General features: G+C 43.0%; 1 protein-coding gene across 3 annotated transcripts in view; it reads right to left on the bottom strand.

The window, feature by feature from the left end:
* The window catches only part of mecom (MDS1 and EVI1 complex locus), a 462,101-nt gene that overhangs the window by 49,113 nt on the left and 391,145 nt on the right, over positions 1-21,843 (bottom strand). For 2 of the 3 annotated variants that reach the window (XM_070882492.1, XM_070882493.1), the window contains exon 6: positions 20,967-21,120. In XM_070882492.1, the coding sequence (XP_070738593.1) occupies positions 20,967-21,120 (154 nt within the window). Of the gene's footprint in view, positions 1-20,966; positions 21,124-21,843 lie in introns of all 3 variants that reach the window. The other variant, XM_070882495.1, reaches the window with a different exon arrangement.

Raw genomic sequence — 21,843 nt, 5'->3', positions numbered from 1 at the left:
CAATTTGAAAAATATCAAACTTATAATTTAAACACAATTGCACTGCATGGAATATTTTTTACTGAGGGCACTCACCTACTAGGAAGCCTCAGGTTTACTCCATTTGTCCTCTTTGTAGGTCTGTCATGCCATGCTCTGTGCCACTAGGAGGATGGATGGGTGTTCTAATCACTGCCCATCACCAATACCAAGGATTTGAGTGGAAAATATGGGATTTAAATTTTTTTTTTTACTTCATTTACTTTTTCGTGTGAATTTTGTGAGATGTTGCAAATGGAGAGTGAAACACTTTTCATTTCAGGCACTCAGTGTCAGCATCAAGCACTCTCACGTCAGTTGCAGCATAGTCAGGTACAGAGTACTCTGTCCCAACATTATGCTTTAGCCATCCTGTGGCCTCTGAGTGAGATGACCATATTACTGTCAATGAATGCCAAATTAACGCCAGTTTTATACTCTGTCCCCATGTCTATTGGGAACTGAACTGAATTGCCAAATTTATTTCAGATGGGACTCTTAGAGCCAGCAGACAGAGAAGACTTTAATCCCATTGGTTTGGATTGTATTAGAACCCAGATCCTGGAGGTGAAATGTCTAACCCATTGCCAATTCCCACTCCTAAGTACAACATTTTAATCTGTTCCTTGCATGTATTCTCGATGGTCATTCTCTCCAATATGGTGGAGCAGGAAGTCCCATCCCACCCAGTTAAATGCCTTATCTGTATCCATAAGTACCAGAGATGATGTGGCTGTGTTATTGCGGTGGTGGATCACACTGATTTGCCTCTTGGTATTGTCGCTTGGGAGGTGCTCTTGTATGAACGTTGTTTGATTCAGATGGACCACAGCTTGTAGATCACTAAATCTAGTTGTACACCCAAGATTTCAACTATTACTACTGAGTAAGGATATGAACCTATTGGTTGTGTATAAGATGATGTCTTTACCCTTTTGTGCATGTGTGAGATTGTGGCTGATTGGAACGATGACAACTGTTCTTGGCTCTGAATTCTCATGATGCAATAAAATACATTTTTTTAAATGGAACCAGATGTTATTTTTTTTAAGAATCCTGGAGCCTCTGTTGGTATCTTGGGATCTGCACTTGTTAATAGAGAATTGTTGCTGTATTCATACTCATCCCTTGCACATCAAAGGAGGAAAACAATGGGTATTGAGTGCTCTGAATCACTTATCAACAACTATTTTTTAACATTTGTAAAAGACTGACAAAATATCACAATGGAATGATCCAGTCGCTATTTTAAGCAGAAAAGAAGGAAGCTGAATTGAATGTATCCCATCCTGCACTCTTAGTTCCCATGGACCTACAATCACATCCTCCATTTCCCCTCTTGCTGTGCCTGATGGTAGCCTTCCTGCATTTGAACGTTTTTGCAACCTCAGTCATTCACATTAAACACTGAAGGATAACTAGAAAACACTGAAGAGTTTTAGAGATGTAACTGGGAGGCTACACTGAAGGAGGCTGATAACCCTTCATATATTTTCAATAAAAACACTTCAATCTCTCTGATGATGACCTTAGAAGACCACACTATTAATATAGTAATTATGTAACAAATGCTTGTATTTGCTTGTAGTAGCAAAAGCTGACCAACAGCTTCAGAAAAACTAAAACCGTCCCAGAAAAGCTGACTATTTAAAAACAGCCTGGAATAAAAGCCTTATGATACGTGAAAGCTCACCATTAGATTTAAAGTGTAGCAGAACACAGGTTTGTCATAACTTGAGCTGCATAACTTTTAAGGTAGGGGAAAAAACCTAAAGTACACAAAGGGACAGTTGTTGGATGGTAAATTTAGAAGTTACTGAATTTAGAAATTACTTAAAGGGGGGAATGTGGGGATGTGAGTGCTGAAGGCACAAGATTTAATGGGGTAGAAATTCCGATGTCCTGGGCCCGTACGAAGTTTCAATGCGCATGCGCAGAAAACGGGCTTTTCCGATCCGTCAAGCTGGAGCAGATCGTAGACATATCGGGAGCGAGGACATTTCTTGGGCAAGTTTGCGATATATACCCATATCTTGCCCAGCAAATGTCCTCAAAAATCTTGCGCCTGAAAAAGCAGGCGCATAGCCTACTTTTACAGGTGCAAGCATTTTAAAATATGCAAAAACACGATAAAATTAAACTATAACCACAGTTTATTGTTTAAAAACCCTTCCCACTATGATAAGTTTATTTTTAACCATAATTAAAAAAAAAAAAATTTTAATTTTAAAAATCGGGAAAATATATTTTTCTAAGACATATAATAACATTAATTTCAATTAATTTTAAATATGTGCAGTCCGTTTTTTATTTTTTATTACTGTGTGTGTTTGGTTCCCATTAATAGCACTGAGAACTCGTAGATACTCAAGTCTCAGCGCTATTAATGGGAAGCTGTGAAATACTTACCTGATTGCATCTTCTGCGTGGGACAGGAGCTCGCTTCGCAGCGCGGGAAGAGAAGGCCTCCCCAGTGGAATCCAGGGTACCTCCTAGGCCACCAGATACTTTAAAAAAAATCTCCAGCAAGGAGGCAATTGCCCGCAGGAAGACCCCCAGAGGAATTTCTGGGCCATTGTCTTGCAATGTCTGGGGGTCTTACGCCATAGAACCTTTCAAGCCAAAAATAATTTCACCTGAAAAAGGGTTAAATATACTTTAAATATGAAAATAAAAAAGGTGCTGCACAGACTTTAATGCAACTTTGCTGGGTCTAATTGCTTTTATTGAGAATCTAACCCCAGGTGCATCAGATTATTTTATGAAATGGTACATTTTCTAACACACCCTATAATATAGTCCTAACTGGTAGTGCATTCTCCATTCACAAGACAAAACCAGCTCACTGTCACATCTGTACCTGTTCCAGATTGTGCAGCAGCCCAGAGGTAGTTGGGAGATAGAGGGCACAATGATTTAACTAGTTTCAGCAAACAATTTGTAAGTAGCCTTCAGTAGGCATGAGAATAAGTTAGAATCATCCAAACAAAATCTGAGAGCTGAGTTCTGATGAAGGATCAGGTCTAAATATTAACCTGCTTTTTTCCTCTTTTAGTTGTTGTTCAACTTGCGTGCAAGTTCAAACAATTTGACCGGGCTTTTGCACTTCTGTCCTCGTCAGCTAATGATTTTGCACCCATGGGACATATTTTGACTTTGTGCAATAGTGTAAAAGGAACGATAATGAATTGGCAGCCCATTGACTCCAATGGAAATAAAACCTGGATGAGGTGTAAAACGGGCTGCCTATTCGCTATCATCCTTTTTGCACTAACGCACAAAGTCAAAATCTACCCCATTCACTTTAAAGGGGGGGGGGGAAGATTGCAGGGCGACAAGTGCAGATGCTGAAAACCTGTTGTAAAACCTTGAAACAGAGATGCTAGAAAGTACTGTTGGTGACGGCTGAAGTTCAAATGCCTCTGTCTGCTATGTTAATGGAGGTATTAACTTATTTAAAGTAAATTCATTAATGTTGCTGTTAAAATAGCAGACAAAGGAATGTATACAAAGAAATTAAGTGTTTGCCCACTATTATCGGCAACAGTAATTTTTAGGCTATGTTACTCTTTTGACCCTGTCGAAAAGATTTATTTTCTTGCACTGTAAATAAAAACTATTTCAGACTGTAATCATTAAAAAAAAACTGAACTGCACATAATGTAATTTTCCAGAACAGGCATAAAGGAGCTACATTTTGTACTCTCAAGTGGACCTGACCAACTCCTGCTAGTCTGGGGTTTGCCTTCGATTAGATGCTTATTGGTTAAGAGTGTCACCTCCCACGATGCTGACCGCTCTAATATGGAAAGTGCAGGTTCTTTTCCTAGTTACTGCATAGCAACAAAAGAACTTCCACCACAAGAGCATAAACAAGCCGAAAACATTTTCAAAGTGACATAGCATAACCAGGTGCTGTGACCCATACACAAATACACCAATGATCTGTATCACATTACAATAGCACGTTGTGTATTTTAAAAAAATATAAGTAAATACTATCAACACTCTAACTTTCTCCTCATTTTATTTCCAAACCCAGGCAGTTCCACGAATGTAGTGATAAAAATGTTCACATAAAGCCAGTTAATGCCTTCACACTCGGCAACATCCTTCTCATCTCAGCCAGACTTGAATAAAGTAAGCCTGAACATAAGAAAATACCAGGGAATCTCCACAAAGTTCCTTTATTCAAAAATGTAATTTGGTAGTGCGTTTATTATAGGAGAATCATGATCGGGGCCCAGGGGCAGCACGGGCCAGCCCACACTGCGATCTATGGATAATAGGAGCATGTGTGCGCACTAGGTGGTCTCCGGTAATCCTGGTTAACCCTTGCCACTGGATCAAGACCCAGCTCTGTCAAGCCCGTGTGGTGGCTGGTGTGCAACAGCCACCCCACGTTAAAAGAATCCATGCACAGGCATCTTCCACCCTTTAGTATGTAGTTCGGGATTTGGATTGTCAGGTCCCTCATTGAAACACCTGTGAACTCATCTATTTTTGGTGTGGAAGTGGGTTATCCTCGATACGAGGGACTGCCTAATACTACTATTATAGGAACACACCTATAACTATGACTCTCAGAAACCATCAGCTCATCTTAAAAGTTTTCTGCCTCAGGTTAGTATGCAACCAACTGTGGTAGTAGGTAAATTCTGATGATTGGTTTTGAAAACTCTATACCCAACCACCACTGATCCAATTGGTTCCGACCATCTCCAGCACCACCCTGCAACTGATCATATTGTTTCTGACAGGCACCAAACTATTTGATTGGTTGATGCGTCTAACCACCAGTCCTAGTGAGAAAAGTTAATTCTTCTTGTGAAATATACGAGTTGAACCACTGACCATCAGCTTAAAACACTGATGCTTGGTGTGTAAAGTGTTAAGCTGGTTTTGAAGAATTAAGCTGACTGACATTACATAGGATGCTTTGGTCAGATGGAGCACAATAGCATTTTCCAGTTCTGTACATTGCTATGTATCTAGTCACAGTGTCATATATCCTATATGGCTATTGTTGGTACTATCACAAGGTGTGCCACCAGAGGGCACAGCAGTGGGAGACTTGTGGGCTACCTGTACAGGTGTACCTGGCCTAGTATAAAAGACAGGCCATCAGGTGTGATCCTCACTCTGGAGTTGGCAAATAAAGGACTAAGGTCACTACAGTTCAAGTACAACACATTGCCTCGTGGAGTCATTATTAGAGTATCTAAGGACACAATAATAGACGACGAGACTACGAACTTTCAAGCGAAAAGGGCTACCCTTGGTATGTTGCAGCAAAAAAAGAGGGAGAGAGAGAAAACGGGAACTTATAGACCGGTTAGCCTGACACCAGTAGTGGGGAAAATGTTGGAATCAATTATTAAAGATGAAATAGCAGCGCATTTGGAAAGCAGTGACAGGATCGGCCCAAGTCAGCATGGATTTATGAAAGGGAAATCATGCTTGACAAATCTTCTAGAATTTTTTGAGGATGTAACTGGTAGAGTGGATAAGGGAAAACCAGTGGGTGTGGTGTATTTGGACTTTCAAAAGGCTTTTGACAAGGTCCCACACAAGAGATTGGTGTGCAAAATTAAAGCACATGGTATTGGGGGTAATGTACTGACGTGGATAGAGAACTGGTTGGCAGACAGGAAGCAGAGAGTCGGGATAAACGGGTCCTTTTCAGAATGTCAGGCAGTGACTAGTGGAGTGCCGCAGGGCTCAGTGTTGGGACCCCAGCTATTTACAATATACATTAATGATTTGGATGAAGGAATTGAGTGTAATATCTCCAAGTTTGCAGATGACACTAAACTGGGTGGCGGTGTGAGCTGTGAGAAGGACGCTAAGAGGTTGCAGGGTGACTTGGACAGGTTAGGTGAGTGGGCAAATGCATGGCAGATGCAGTATAATGTGGATAAATGTGAGGTTATCCATTTTGGGGGCAGAAACACAAAGGCAGGTTATCTGAATGGCGGCAGATTAGGAAAAGGGGAGGTGCAACGAGACCTGAGTGTCATGGTACATCAGTAATTGAAAGTTGGCATGCAGGTACAGCAGGCGGTGAGGAAGGCAAATGGTATGTTGGCCTTCATAGCTAGGGGATTTGAGTATAGGAGCAGGGAGGTCTTACATAGAAACATAGAAACATAGAAAATAGGTGCAGGAGTAGGCCATTCGGCCCTTCTAGCCTGCACCGCCATTCAATGAGTTCATGGCTGAACATTCAACTTCAGTACCCCATTCCTGCTTTCTCGCCATACCCCTTGATCCCCCTAGCAGTAAGGACCTCATCTAACTCCTTTTTGAATATATTTAGTGAATTGGCCTCAACAACTTTCTGTGGTAGAGAATTCCACAGGTTCACCACTCTCTGGGTGAAGAAGTTCCTCCGCATCTCGGTCCTAAATGGCTTACCCCTTATCCTTAGACTGTGACCCCTGGTTCTGGACTTCCCCAACATTGGGAACATTCTTCCTGCATCTAACCTGTCTAACCCCGTCAGAATTTTATATGTTTCTATGAGGTCCCCTCTCATTCTTCTGAACTCCAGTGAATACAAGCCCAGTTGATCCAGTCTTTCTTGATAGGTCAGTCCCGCCATCCCGGGAATCAGTCTGGTGAACCTTCGCTGCACTCCCTCAATAGCAAGAATGTCCTTCCTCAGGTTAGGAGACCAAAACTGTACACAATACTCCAGGTGTGGCCTCACCAATGCCCTGTACAACTGTAGCAACACCTCCCTGCCCCTGTACTCAAATCCCCTTGCTATGAAGGCCAACATGCCATTTGCTTTCTTAACCGCCTGCTGCACCTGCATGCCAACCTTCAATGACTGATGTACCATGACACCCAGGTCTCTTTGCACCTCCCCTTTTCCTAATCTGTCACCATTCAGATAATAGTCTGTCTCTCTGTTTTTACCACCAAAGTGGATAACCTCACATTTATCCACATTATACTTCATCTGCCATGCATTTGCCCACTCACCTAACCTATCCAAGTCGCTCTGCAGCCTCACAGCATCCTCCTCGCAGCTCACACTGCCACCCAACTTAGTGTCATCCGCAAATTTGGAGATACTACATTTAATCCCCTCATCTAAATCATTAATGTACAGTGTAAACAGCTGGGGCCCCAGCACAGAACCTTGCGGTACCCCACTAGTCACTGCCTGCCATTCTGAAAAGTACCCATTTACTCCTACTCTTTGCTTCCTGTCTGACAACCAGTTCTCAATCCATGTCAGTACACTACCCCCAATCCCATGTGCTCTAACTTTGCACATCAATCTCTTGTGTGGGACCTTGTCGAACGCCTTCTGAAAGTCCAAATATACCACATCAACTGGTTCTCCCTTATCCACTCTACTGGAAACATCCTCAAAAAATTCCAGAAGATTTGTCAAGCATGATTTCCCTTTCACAAATCCATGCTGACTTGGACCTATCATGTCACCTCTTTCCAAATGCACTGCTATGACATCCTTAATAATTGATTCCATCATTTTACCCACTACCGATGTCAGGCTGACCGGTCTATAATTCCCTGTTTTCTCTCTCCCTCCTTTTTTAAAAAGTGGGGTTACATTGGCTACCCTCCACTCCATAGGAACTGATCCAGAGTCAATGGAATGTTGGAAAATGACTGTCAACGCATCCACTATTTCCAAGGCCACCTCCTTAAGTACTCTGGGATGCAGTCCATCAGGCCCTGGGGATTTATCGGCCTTCAATCCCATCAATTTCCCCAACACAATTTCCCGGCTAATAAGGATTTCCCTCAGTTCCTCCCTTAGTGAGGCCTCACCTGGAATATTATGTTCAGTTTTGGTCTCCTAATCTGAGGAAGGACATTCTTGCTATTGAGAGAGTGCAGCGAAGGTTCACCAGACTGATTCCCGGGATGGCGGGACTGACATATGAGGAGAGACTGAATCGACTGGGCCTTTATTCACTGGAGTTTAGAAGAATGAGAGGGGATCTCATAGAAACATATAAAATTCTGATGGGACTGGACAGGTTAGGTGCAGGAAGAATGTTCCCAATGTTGAGGAAGTCCAGAACCAGGGGACACAGTCTAAGGATAAGGGGTAAGCCATTTAGGACTGAGACGAGGAGAAATTTCTTCACTCAGAGAGTTGTTAACCTGTGGAATTCCCGACTGCAGAGAGTTGTTGATGCCAGTTCATTGGATATATTCAAGAGGAAGTTATGGCCCTTACAGCTAAAGGGATCAAGGGGTATGGAGAGAAAGCAGGAAAGGGGTACTGAGGCGAATGATCAGCCATGATCTTATTGAATGGTGGTGCAGGCTCAAAGGGCCAAATGGCCTAATCCTGCACCTATTTTCTATGTTTCTATGTTTGTATGTTCACCGATGGTGATGATTAGGTTGCCTTTGTGCAGAGGCTTGACTATTTCTTCACAGCAAACGACCTGGCAGGAGACGACCCGGCCACACTGGCTGATAAGTGCAGAGCTATCCTGCTAACCAGTTGTGAGCCCACCGTCTATGGCCTCGTCAGGGACTTGCTGGCACCAACGAAGACGACGACCAAGACATACAAGGAGCTTGTAACACTGATCCATGAGCAACTCAAGCCCAAGGAGAGCATCCTGACAGCCAGACACCGGTTCTACACCCACCGACGGCCCGAAGGCCAGGAAATCGCGAAATACGCTGCAGACCTCAGGAGGCTGGCGGCACCGTGCAAGTTCAGCACTCACCTCAACGAAGCGCTGCGGGACATTGTTGTCATTGGAATTGGCCACGAGGGCCTTCTTCATAAGCTACTATCGTCGGATACCACAGTCACACTGCAGAAGGCCATCTCCGTGAGCCAGGCATTCATGACCTCGACCTGCGGCTCTAGGCAGATGACTCACCCTCAGGACTCAAACCCGGCAGTTACTATGCACAGAGTGTCACCGTTTAGAGGCTGGACCATAGAGCACGGACCCTCTCAGGGAAGAGAGAACAGGTCCCCGAGTCCCTTAACTCAGAGTCCGCCGAGGGGAGCTAATCGAGTAGCTCCGTGCTGGAGTTGTGGAGGGAATCACAGGGCTCACCAGTGTCATTTTAAAGACTATATATGCAAGGGCTGCAGCACAAAGGGCCACCTCCAGCGAATGTGTAAGAGAAATATGACTCACTGTGTCGATGAAGAGTCTGCAGATGGCAATGAATCTAGCACGGATTATGAAATGATAGGCAGAGAGGCAGCTCAGCCCCACGATGAGGTATATAGCACGTTTACCTGCACCACCGAGTATTCCCCGCTGAACATGGAAGTCGAGATAGATGGTGTTCCAGTCTTCATGGAAGTGGACACGGGGGCGAGCCAGTCAGTAATGAATCGAGAAGCCTTTGAGAGGTTATGGGACAATCAAACTGAACGATCCAATTGGTCCTGGTTCAGGCAAAGCTGCGCACCTACACCGATGAACTTATCCCAGTCGTCGGTAGTGCGAATGTAAAGGTACTCCATGATGGCGCGGTGCACAAGTTACCCCTGTGGATTGTTACAGGTGATGGACCAACGCTTCGCGGCAGAAGTTGGATGGAGAAGATCCATTGGAGTTGGGAAGACTTCAACCCTCCAGCGATTGACGTCCTCTGCGTTCGAGGCACAGCAAGCCCTCACTTGAGGGTGGACCCAGCACCAGACTGCAGACGAGCACAACACCCGAGACACAGACCGCTCAGCATGACTGCGTGGAGATGATCCAGCTGAGACGACCCGAACACACCTTCCAGGCTCCAGTGGCAGGACTCTGGAGGAAGAAAATCGGATCCAGAGGCGACTTCCCAGCTTCGGTGGCAGAACCCAGGGAGAAGTGGATCACCGCAGTCGACATCATGGATGGAGGAAAGATGGCACCCAAACCACGAGGCGCTGAAGAAAAAGATGGCGGCGGCCAGACCATGAGGTGCAGCGCTGATGGAGCAACACGTGGCACCAAACGGAGAAGAGGATTGGGGTAAAGAAAGCAAGGCTCTCTTAAAGGAGTCTGCAACCCACCACACTTAAAGGGACAGTTCCACACACTCAAGCAATGTAATAGCAACTGTAAGTTAGAGACAAAATGTGTAACTGACGATCAGAGTTGTTTACATGCAACCAGCAAGGAAAAGTCGCGCGATCAAGATTGGAACTACAGCGTATCCATCATAAGTAATGAAATGTTGTCCAATGTAGGATTTCAACTGCATGCACCCAATACAGCGGACAGATACCCATCGGGTGCACACAGGTCCAGCGAGCTACCCAATGCAGTAGCCTGCATCCCAGGGACCAGAGTGATGCACCATGGAGTGTGGCCACAAGCAGCCAACACACACGAGCTGCGTAGCAAGTGATCTCAGGAGGGCAACGGCACCGGTATCGATACCTTGCCCCTGATCGGCTCCACCTCTCAGGCACCCGATGGCACCAACCGCCACGAGCCTGAAAGAACAAACTGTGTTAAGGCACAGCCCCCAGACCCCATCGCCACCAAGGCCATACCCGTGAACGAAGGGTCACCCGCTACAGTCCCCCCAAAGGGGACCGGGACCAGCCAGGATCCCAAACCAAACAACGCCCAGGTCAGCGAGTCAGCAGTTCCCTGCGCACTGCTCGACGATAGCTCCTCAGCGAGCAGCAGCGACCCAGGGCACAAAGAAAGGACAGGGAGGTCACAGGCATTTGTGAATCTGCCCGACACGAGGAACCACGGCAACAGCCCCGAGAGCAAGCAACTTGAGCCAACCGGGTTCCCACTGCCGGCACTGGGCACCACGCCGCCACCAGACTGCAGAGACACCATCCAGCAGTTCTGGAACTAGTTTGTCCTCACGCACCAGTCACCGCATCGATAATGTATCTCACCAGTCTAATGTACTTGTCTCACACCGGAACCACAAATGTAATGCAAATCTGTTTTTCTGAACTTGAATGTATATGAATGCAATGAGCCTCCGGCATAATCTATATGTGGGGGGGAGGGGAGAGAATGGAGTGGTCAGGGACGCACACAAACAGCAACCACCAGCATTCTACAGCACCAACCACTCACACAAGGTTGAAACGACCTGCTAAGGGTCAATCAGATAGAACCCAGATGGAGCTAAGCCCAGAGCACAGTCAATGCAGAGGTGATTTGCACTAAAGGCTTAGGGGAGAGTGATGTCATGTATCCTATATGGCTACTGTTGGTACTATCACAAAGTGTGCCACTAGAGGGCACAGCAGTGGGAGACTTGTAGGTTACCTGTACAGGTGTGCCTGGCCTAGTATAAAATGCAGACCACCAGGTGTGTTCCTCACTCTGGAGTTAACAAATAAAGGACTAAAGTCACTGCAGTTGAAGTACAACACATTGCCTCATGGAGTCCATTATTAGAGCATCTAAGGACACAGATATTCTAAAATAAGTTTAATATTTTAAAATAATCTGTATTTGCCCCTCAGTCTGCTTTAGTCTTTTGGAACAATCAGTCACAGGCTTATTGAGTGTCTATCAAAAGAAATAGATGTAGACTTTCAGCTTACTGCCCAGGCATAAAACTGGTGTTACAGATTGTCCACCTGTTCACCCATTTTAATTTCCATTGGTTTAAGGGAAATAACAATTGGTCAGTTTACATAATGGGCAGCTGATCCACAATGCCTTTGTGCCTGATGTTACAGGGAAAAGGCGATCAATGTTCTGCATCAGGCACCTGTCATCTTATTATCGCCATTTCATTCAGTATTGCTGATTCCCCAACGCCTGTCCCTTGAGACATGGAGGCAGATTTTCAACTTAACACCCATTATAGAAACCAACTAATTTTCATGTTATGCTGAAATAAATGGAAGCGAAAATTGGCTGGTTTCATAGTGGGTGGCCAATCCACAACACCAGCTTAATGCTGGGACATGAAGTTGCCAATCTACCTCATGTTGTGTATTCTCTAACCATATCCTCAGTGTGCACACTACCTCAATGTGCATTCTCTTTTACTAAGGAATACTCATAAATATGAAGTCAAATTCAATAAGGCTGCAACCCCAGAGCAGAGATTTGCTAGACACGAACATATGTTAGAAACGGGGCTATAGCACTATTGAACTGATTATCCAACCTGCACTGTCACCCGGTAAGTGTCAGCCTTGGTTCAATGGTTGCATTCTCACCTTTGAGTCAGAAGGTCACATATTCAAGCCCTATTCCAGGATTTGACCATATAATCTAGGCTGACGCGTCAGTGCAGTACTGAGGGAGTGTTGCACTGTCGGAGGTGCCATTTTTCAGATGAGACATTAAACTGAGTTTCAGTCTGCCCTCGCGGGTAGACGTAAAAGATCCTGTGACACTGTTCGACGAAGAGAAGGGACACTCTCCCCAGTGTCCTGGCCACCAATAATCCCTCAACCATCATCACCAAAAACAGATTAACAGGTATTAATTTAATTCATGTTTGTGGACTCTTGCTGTGTGCAAATTGGCTGCCATGTTTACCTACAAAACAGCAATGGCTACACTTCAAAGTAATTGACTGGCTATAAAGTGTTTCAGGATACTCTGAGAATGTGAAAGTAGCCAGTTTTTTTTTCCTGTAACGCGCCTCATTAGGAGGGAGGCCTCACTGAATTGGTCCTGTAATGAATACAAGTCAATAGGCAGAAGATTGAGAAATAAATCTTAACAATACACCATGCAATATTGGCATACGAACACTTAGTGCATCTGCTTGAAATTGATTTGTCAGAATGTTAAAGGAGGCGTTAATCCATTCATTTTACACCGAATAGTGAGATATCTGAGATGGAAATTGTGTTATCAAAATACAAACATTTCATGCGTTCGTATGACATTCTTTTCTCGACTATTTTAATGGAAGTTATGATATTGCAACAAAGAAACACTGCGGTAAAACCAGAGTCATGTGACAACATGGATCTACTTTACAAGAAAGACGTGTGTATCCTCTTACCAGGATTGGCTCTGTCTTGTAGCTATCCAGGATGATAATTAACTGCAGGCCAGCTCACTAGTCCTTGCTGCAGTGCTAGATCTGTGCTGCCAATATGCAAATTCCACTCAAAGCCAACCCCAGTTCTTAGCCTCAAGCCTTTGGTCTTGTCAGCTGTTTGCCCCATTTGCTATTTTTGCTCTGCTGCTCATTAAGTGCTTACTGCTGCCATTCGCTACAACACCACCCACATGGGGATTTACCAGAGACAGGACTTGACCTGCGATGATGGGCGCGACTGAATTTATTTATTTTCTATGAGGAAAGAGCAGGTCCCGGGGAGTTTCATTTGTAGTCCAATGTTAGAAATTACTTCTGGCAGCATATGCCTTCATTCAGGTGAATCAGAGTCTTTCATTGATCTCAATGGATTGAGTCATTACACTTCACACAGGATTATAATTCTGTCAGGCTGATAGAGTGAAATCATCATCTCCTTTTCTGGATGTGAGGGTTCGAGTTGAAATAAGCCCAAGGAGGCTGAACCCAGTCCCTGGTGGGCATAGGTCAACAATAAAGCACTGCTCATAAAGAGGCATATTATCATCTGGATGCTAATTTGAACAAACATGCAATCATGAGTAAATCTGTAAGGGGCCTTTTAGAAAAAGAGTTAACAGGTTTTTTTTTGTACTTTATAACCGCTATGCGAGTGATGCTCATAAAGTAAATTGGGTGGAAGGAAATTATCAAAATATATTGCTTGCTTAGAGGATTGTGAAGGCTTATTCTTAGAAAATCATGCAGAATTTCATGGGGAAACTGGGGATATAAATTAGACGCCGAGTCCTGAACTCATTGAAATTGTAGATTAGTTTCTGAGGAAAAAATTATCACAGAAAATAATTTAAAGAACTCTGCAATAAACTGTAATTGATAGTGTTGGGTATATTGTAATAACTTCATAGTTCTTATTTAGGTTAGGTTGTAACAGAATTTTAATAACTAGAGATGTCAAACAGCTGATCATCAAATATTTATCTGACATTTTTGCATAGAAGAGTGCAACTGTCCTTTGACAAACAGCAGGGTTCAGATGGAATAGGCCACTCTTCATAGTTTCAGTGCCCAGTGATACATAGTCACTATGGGCCCAAGTTTCCACACGATAAAAAACGGGCGCCCGGGTGCCCGTTTTTCGCGCCTAAAAAGGCGCCGGAAAAAAAACTTGCGATTCTGGAGCGTTCTGCAGCTCCTTGTCTGCCTGGCGCGGCGCCCAGAGGGGCGGAGCCTACACTCGCGCCGATTTTGTAAGTGGGAGGGGGCGGGTACTATTTAAATTAGTTTTTTTCCTGCCGGCAACCCTGCGCGTACGCGTTGGAGCGTTCGCGCACGCGCAGTGTGAAGGAAACATTGGCACTCGGCCATTTTTGTAGTTCTTTGTAGCTGTTTAATTTTTGAACATTTTTTAAATAAAAGCACATTGCCATCAGCACATCAGCACTTGCAGCCTTCTCACTGTCTCCTTCCCCCACCCCGCGGGAAAGAACGGGCGCCTCCTCCCCCCACCCCCGCGGGAAGAACGGGCGCCTCAGGCTGACTGCAGCATTCTCCGTGCCTGAAGCACTTTCACACAGGTAGGAAGATGGTTTATCTTTTCTTTGCTTATAAATGTTTATTGAGGTTGGATTTATTTGTATAACATTTGTAGAAGTATAAATAAGGATTGATTGTAGAATTTAATGACTTCCCTCCCCCCCCCCCCCCACCTCGTTCCCGACGCCTAATTTGTAACCTGCGCCTGATTTTTTAATGTGTAGACAAGGTTTTTTCAGTTCTACAAAAATCTTCACTTGCTCCATTCTAAGTTAGTTTGGAGTACGTTTTCACTGTGGAAACTTTCAAATCAGGCGTCAGTGGCCGGACACGCCCCCTTTTGAAGAAAAAATTCTGTTCCAAAGTGGAACTGTTCTACCTGACTAGAACTGCAGAAAAAAAAATGTGGAGAATTGCGATTTCTAAGATAGTCCGTTCTCCACCAGTTGCTCCTAAAAATCAGGCGCAAATCATGTGGAAACTTGGGCCCTACGGGTCAGGTCATTATAAAATCGCAACAAATAGCATGAAATATAATTCCAGAAAAAGTGTAATAGAGATGATCCCATGCAAGATAACGGGGGCTTCCCAGCACCATTTCTGCAATAGCTTCATTAATGCAAGGTTACTCATCCTCCGTCATGTGGTAAGCATTGTTCTTTCCAAGTAGATGAACATCTGCTGGTACAGAGTGAGCACCGTGTGTTATTCAGTCACTCTGCTTTCACTTAGTTAAGCATTATTTGTAATAGGGCAAATGCATAATCAGAACTTCACAGCCGAATCAATTTGAGATATAATTCTATCAAAAAAAGAAAACGAAAGAAAGCTTTGCATTTGTGTCGTGCCTTTCATGATCTCAGGATGTCCCAAAATGCTTTACAACCAATGAAGTACGTTTGAAGTGTAGTCACTGTTGGAATGCAGGAAAAAACGGCAGCCTATTTGCGCACAGCAAGGTCCCACAAACAACCATTTAATAATCTGTTTTAGTGATGTTGGTTGAGTGATAAATGTTGGCCAGGACATGGGATGAAACTCCCCAGCTCTTCTTCGGAATCCTTTATATCCACCTGAGAGGGCAGACCCCTCTTGGTTTAATGTCTCATCCGAAAGTCAGAAACATTGATCAGAAATTAAAAAGTCCTTCAATAATTTCAATGTATATTGGTGATTTCCTTTTCTAAATTAAAAATGATAGGCAAATGTTATTCTTACTGCACTTAGGTGTAAAGGATTGAATGAGTGTAGATCAGGTGGGAGGGCTGCATGCATGTAATTGAGGCAGGCACCAAGTTTTCTTCTACGGGCTTTATACAGGAGATCTTTCAGATCCAAGTGCAATATGAGAAAAATGTTACATAATAACTACTGAATACGCAAGGTACCCTTGTAAACATTTTGCATCATTATTAATTATATTTTAATTAATATATAGAATAAAAATTATAGCCAGGATGTTATCGTACAAATGCTTTAACTGGCTCATATCAAATTCCTTCTCATTGCCAGCTTAATAGAGGCATTAACCTGTGGCAAGATAGGAATTTTGTATGACGACATGAAGTGTTTGTACAATAACGTCAGCAACAATAATCTCCACTCATTTCTCTAAACAGTTATTCATTTGAGTTCAAAATCTCTCCCATAGAACAGGTGACAATACATTTAAAAAGTATTTCTCGTTTTGTTTATTGTACACCTTGAAACCTTTTGCACAGTTAAAACAAATCAATGGAGAAGTAAAGTGCATGTCAACACCTTTCTAAAAAAAATGTGATTGTTCAAACGTATTACCTCTTCCACATCAACTCATGGGTTCCAGTGCAACTGTCTGCAAATTTTGACAATCCACAGTTGGAATACCAAACTTTTCAACTGCTAAACCAGTTAAGTGTTAATTTAGGAACATTTTGTAAGTATGTAGTGATTGTTTTTCTATTATTCCCTTTTTTAAAATTATGTTTCATGAAACTGAGTGCAAGAAAATGACCCCCAACTGCCATTTTGATCAAAGACTATTCAAATCTGCAACAACAAAAAAGTTACCTTTTGTTTTTAAGAAAAAAGAAAAAGAGGAACCGTTCCCTCAGAAAACCCCTTGAATGTGGATAGGATACTGATACAGCAAGGGGCAGTTATTTGAAACTGGTGTCAAGACACTTTTTGGGAGGAAAATAAATGGAGTTTCAATTTTCACCCATTCTGTATTATTCTCTACCTGGTTGTACTCAATACTGATGTTGATATTCCCTCCGCCGCGCCCCCACTCCCCAATCTCCTTCCCATTATCCCTCGGACATCCTTTATCCTGAGAGACACAAAAATTCAAGTTCAACCAAAAATCTAATGACTAAAAGATGGAATTCAAAATTATGAACACTACATTAAACCAATGGAGATTGATACGCTTGAAAGTTTCTAAAAAAAACTATGCATATTAATGAATGTTCCATTTTTCAATATATGTGGCTCCCTATGATCTCAATAGACTATGAGATAATCGGTCGAGTGATATCATGCACTCCTAACATCAGCCGTTCAATTCCTGGTATTATGCGAGTCTTGGGAGGAAAATAGCAGCACACTAGAAATGCAAAGCTTCGATTTTATGATCTGGAGTGCTTGCCTACTGGGGTTTGATGAGGGACCTGCTACTTATCAGAATGGGAAAAAGTTAAGGATTCACATCAATTCCACAAAATATTTCCTTTACTCCCGACGGTAACTCTGGATTCTGATGCTGCTCAGATATTTGAATGTCTGTTGAATTCCCCAGTGTGCTGTATGGTTTGTGCAACGTATGCAAGAGCCACATGTGAGGATAATATTAGAAAGCTAGCAGCACTCGCAACTCGGTGTAGTCTTTCAACTTCACACTTCATTGTTTCACTCATACCTCTCCCCGTTTTTTTCCCTCTCACTCCCTCTCTAATTTCTAAATGTTCCAGACATTACCACCCGACAAGCTTTTCATCACTCCCAAATGCCATGAGCACACCACAAACCACAAAGCGCTTTGTAATATCAGGTCCATCTGATGCCAGTATGCTTTGTGAAGCAATTTTCTGAGAACACAGTAATTAGTCAGTACTCGGGGGCTGCATATTTGTTGCTTATTAAAACAAATTAAGTGCTATTTTGAATATGTTTGGCCCATAAGTCCATGTGGTTTCCATTGAGTGGCTTATTTTTTTTCAAACAAGCTAATAATTACCTTTCTGTTTTGTTTTATTATAGTTAAGGGTTTTTTTTCTGTTTAGCTATGGCAGGACACAGTAATAAGAGACAGTTGCTAAAAACAGGCCTAGCAGAAGGACGCACTGTGTTATGTGTGTGTGGGCCTTTTAAATAAATCACTATGGATGAGATTGAGGAGAGTAACACAATACAACACTTGAACAATATAATGCCACTTGGTACAGCTGGATTACCAGACAATTTGTAAGATCATTACCTAGCAGTAAGCAAATTAAAATCAACTGTAATATCATTTGATAGGTTTATGACACAGAAAAAAAAAACAGGTTAATGGGTTTAATCCCTTGGAAAATGCAGAAATGCGATCAAATGTAATAAAAAGTACAATTATTTGCTCTCGAGTTTTCTAACTTTGTTTTTACCCACCTACCAGAGTTGACTAATGAATGAGGTGATAAGAAGCGAGAAAAAATGATACTCAAACTATCTTAGTATCTATTTCTTAGTTCCTCAAGAGCGCAGCGGGTATACGCATCACCAAGGTTCGATGCTGGGCCACACAGAGTAGAAACATCCTGGCTTTGACCTTTGCTGAGTTAGCGGATCTTAACCAGGATGGTAATAGGGCCCCTACAATTGGTCTCAATGCTCCTTTGTTATGGGGGAGGAAAAGAAGCCAGACGTTCTCACTCCTGATTTGTACTAAAAGGTACACGTGTGGATGTCAGATGAAGGTAGGATTTGATTATGATGTTCTCTGTGATCAAATAGCCTGCTAACACGCCCCAAATGGCCTCGGGCACGAAGAACAGCTACTTAGGCGAGGGAGCACTGAATTATACTAAAGTACGAGTCTATACCTTCAGAGGAGGAAGGATGAAAGAGAAAATTGGGGGGAAATCAATTCCTCAATTTAAAAAAAACTGTTACGTGAATGAAATAAATGTAATTTAAACAGAATGCACATTGCAAAATGGTGAACTTTAAAAGGGAAAGTGTAGATTACATGCTGCCGTGCTGGTTAGTTCTGATATCCATGCTGATTTTGGATAGTTTATTTGCCATAATTTGCTGTTACTTGATATGCATCCTCTGATCAGAGTACAATTGGATCAAGTTACTATCTGCATTCACACAGTCCTCCTAGTCCACTCAGAGCAGGAATGTGGTCATGAACAGACAATAATGGGTTGCTTTTACCTCACGGGATGGTGTGCAGGGACTGAGCAGTGCAGTGCGCAGAGTGTACAATCGTCACCCAACCATCATTCTCACTCATGTGGTTTTTCTAGCAACACGATCAGAGAACCCTGTGCCCAGTTGGTATTCTGCCTAGCTTATTTTATAGTTGCAATAGCAAAAGATTGACTGATAACAGAAGTGTAGTCTTGCACAGTGTATTGAAACTTTACCATATCCCACAATGAGGGGTCATGACATGAGTTTGCATCCCCAAATCTTTATAACAGCAGCAGCACCAGCAACAACTTGCATTTCTATAGTGTCGTTAATGGAGAAAAACATCCTATGATGCATAAGGAAAACATGATAAGCCAAAGAGGGGGAGATTAGGAGAGGTGACCAGAAGCTTGGTCAAAGAGGTGGGCTTTAATGAGATCTTAAAAGGAGAGGCAGGTGGAAAGCCGGAAGAGTTTGGCGGAGGGGAGGAATTTCAGAGTGGAAACTCCGCAGCTGAAGGTATGGCCACCAACAGTGGGTTAAAGGGAGAGGGGAACATGCGTAGATGGCCAGAGTCAGAGGAATGGAGGGAATGTGGGGTTGGAGTTTGTAAGGATGGGGAATGTCACAGTGATAGGGAGGGGTAAACCTATGGAGGGATTTAAACACAAGGATGGGAATCTTTAATTTGTGGCATGGGGGTCAGTGAGGACAGGTGTGAGGTTGCAAACAGTCTGGTTTAGCCGGAGACTGAGGAGGGGGATAGGGTCAATGGTAAGGGAGTTTGTGGTGGGGCCATAGACAATGGGCCTGAGTTACTAGCCCTTATGGGCAGGTACAAGGTGTGCACACGCCCATAGGGGTCCCGCGAGTTCCGGTTTAAGCATGCGAAGCAAATGTGCCTAAACCAGGAGCTTGCAATCTGTCAAGAATCGTCTTGACGCATGCGAAGATAAAGGGCCGTGAAATTCTTATAGCCTGCTTTTATCAGCGCAAGACTTTTAAAGTACAGAAAAATACATTTTCTTAAATAATGTAAACATTTCAAACATAAGGCAAGTTTATTTTTAGACCTTTTATTTTTAGACCCTTTAAAATATGTAAATTTATTTTTCAAACAATTAAATTTTTGTTTTAAGTAATTAATTAAATTTCATTTTGATTGATTTGAAATGCGTGGGTTTTTTAATTTATTTTCAGTTGTTTGTGTGTTTTTGGGGATATCCCTATTCATACTTATGGTGGTTCCGGAATCACCATAAGTATGAATGGGAATACCCCATCTCTGATAGGTTGGGCCGGCCCACGTGATCCGAGGGATGTGTACACTCCTGGGATATGTGGGCCTCTACGCAGGGGCCCAGGACCGCAAGTCCCCGAACCTCCACGACCATTTCGTAGGAACTTTTGCGGTCAGACGCCTCCGCCCATGGGAAGCCTCTGACCGTAAATTCTGGGCCAATAACTTCTGGTCTGCCCAATATTTAGCTGGAGGAACTTACAGCTCATCTCAGACAAGCATAGAATAGATTAGAACAGCGTAAAGCTGCCTCTATTGTGTCCCAGTAAGGCACATTAACCGCAACTTCAGAACAGCACCCTCAATCTTCTCACCAGTTATTTTTGTGTTTTCTTTCAGTAGGTGTGACAATTTAATGGAAATTATCAAATTATAGGCATTTCCCTGCAGTGGACTCACACAACACGAGGAACTAGATTTAGGTTATACCGAACAAAGTCTTTTCCTAGAATCTTGAGAGAACCATCAGAGAAAGAGACCTCCATTATCAGTTTGGGCTGCATTCAAAATCAACTGCAACAGATGGAAGTACCTATATAGCCTGAATACTCTCGCTTGAAGACCAATTGAGCAGTTTCCTTCTTGGAATACCATCAACAATAACTCCAAGAAATTCACGAGAGAATTGACCACGAACAAATCCTCTTCTACCGTACTGATGTTCATGCATTCTTCGGTGAAGTCACCGATGTCGCAGCTAAAGGTGAGGAGAACAAACAGAGGGACTCACAGATGAATGGCTTGACACTGCTGTGGATGTGCTTGTGTTGCTTGAGACCTGAGGAAGTGGCGAATGTCTTTCCACATTCTGGACAGGCGTGTGCCCGAGCACCGATGTGCTGTGAGCGAATGTGTCTCTGTAGATTGCTGGGATCCGTAAAAACCTGCTGGGAAATAGTAAAGAAATCCGATGCAGGGAGATGAAGCAAACCTTTATTTTGATGCCCATAAACTACAGTTTTTCACACTAACATGGAGCCCAGTTTCTATATACAGCACTTTATTTTAACACCATCTCATCGCATTGACTTAATCTTTATATCCTGTATTTAGTATGTTCTCCTTTTCCTATCTGCTGTTTTGCCTGTGCTATGGGACCAGGAATACTTAGTCTAATAATGGTCATTGATACATAGTACACTTAAATAAAGTCAAATCTGAAGCTTAAAAACTAATATGTTTAGAAAACTGCTTATATATTTACTGTAACAGCTAGTGTATCTTCACATGGGAACTGATTCCACACTCCCAGCACATAAAATCACAGGCTGCATGTCTCCGAATTACCGCTGTACACTCCCTCTGTACATTGCCCCCTGCTGGTGGAGCAAAAATGGGCCCTATGATTTTATTTTACATTAGTCCTCTAAATAAAGAACAATGACTTACTGGTATTTAAAAAATAAAACAATGAATAAGCAAGTATAAATTGAAGGAGTTCTAAGCTGGATTTTACAACAAACTAAACACATTGGGGTAGATTCTGACTGTGCGACAATGTAAAACGGGTGATAGTGAGTGTGCAACCTGTTTTACATCTCTCCATTGACTTCGAAAGAAATAAAAATCTGGAGAAATGCAAGACATGCCGCTGACTCACGATCACC

This window comes from Pristiophorus japonicus, chromosome 6 (genome assembly GCF_044704955.1).
Source record: "Pristiophorus japonicus isolate sPriJap1 chromosome 6, sPriJap1.hap1, whole genome shotgun sequence".
Taxonomy (NCBI): Eukaryota; Metazoa; Chordata; class Chondrichthyes; family Pristiophoridae; genus Pristiophorus; species Pristiophorus japonicus.
The sequence above is the reverse complement of the archived record's forward strand: the minus strand, read 5'-3'. Positions and strand labels throughout refer to the sequence as shown.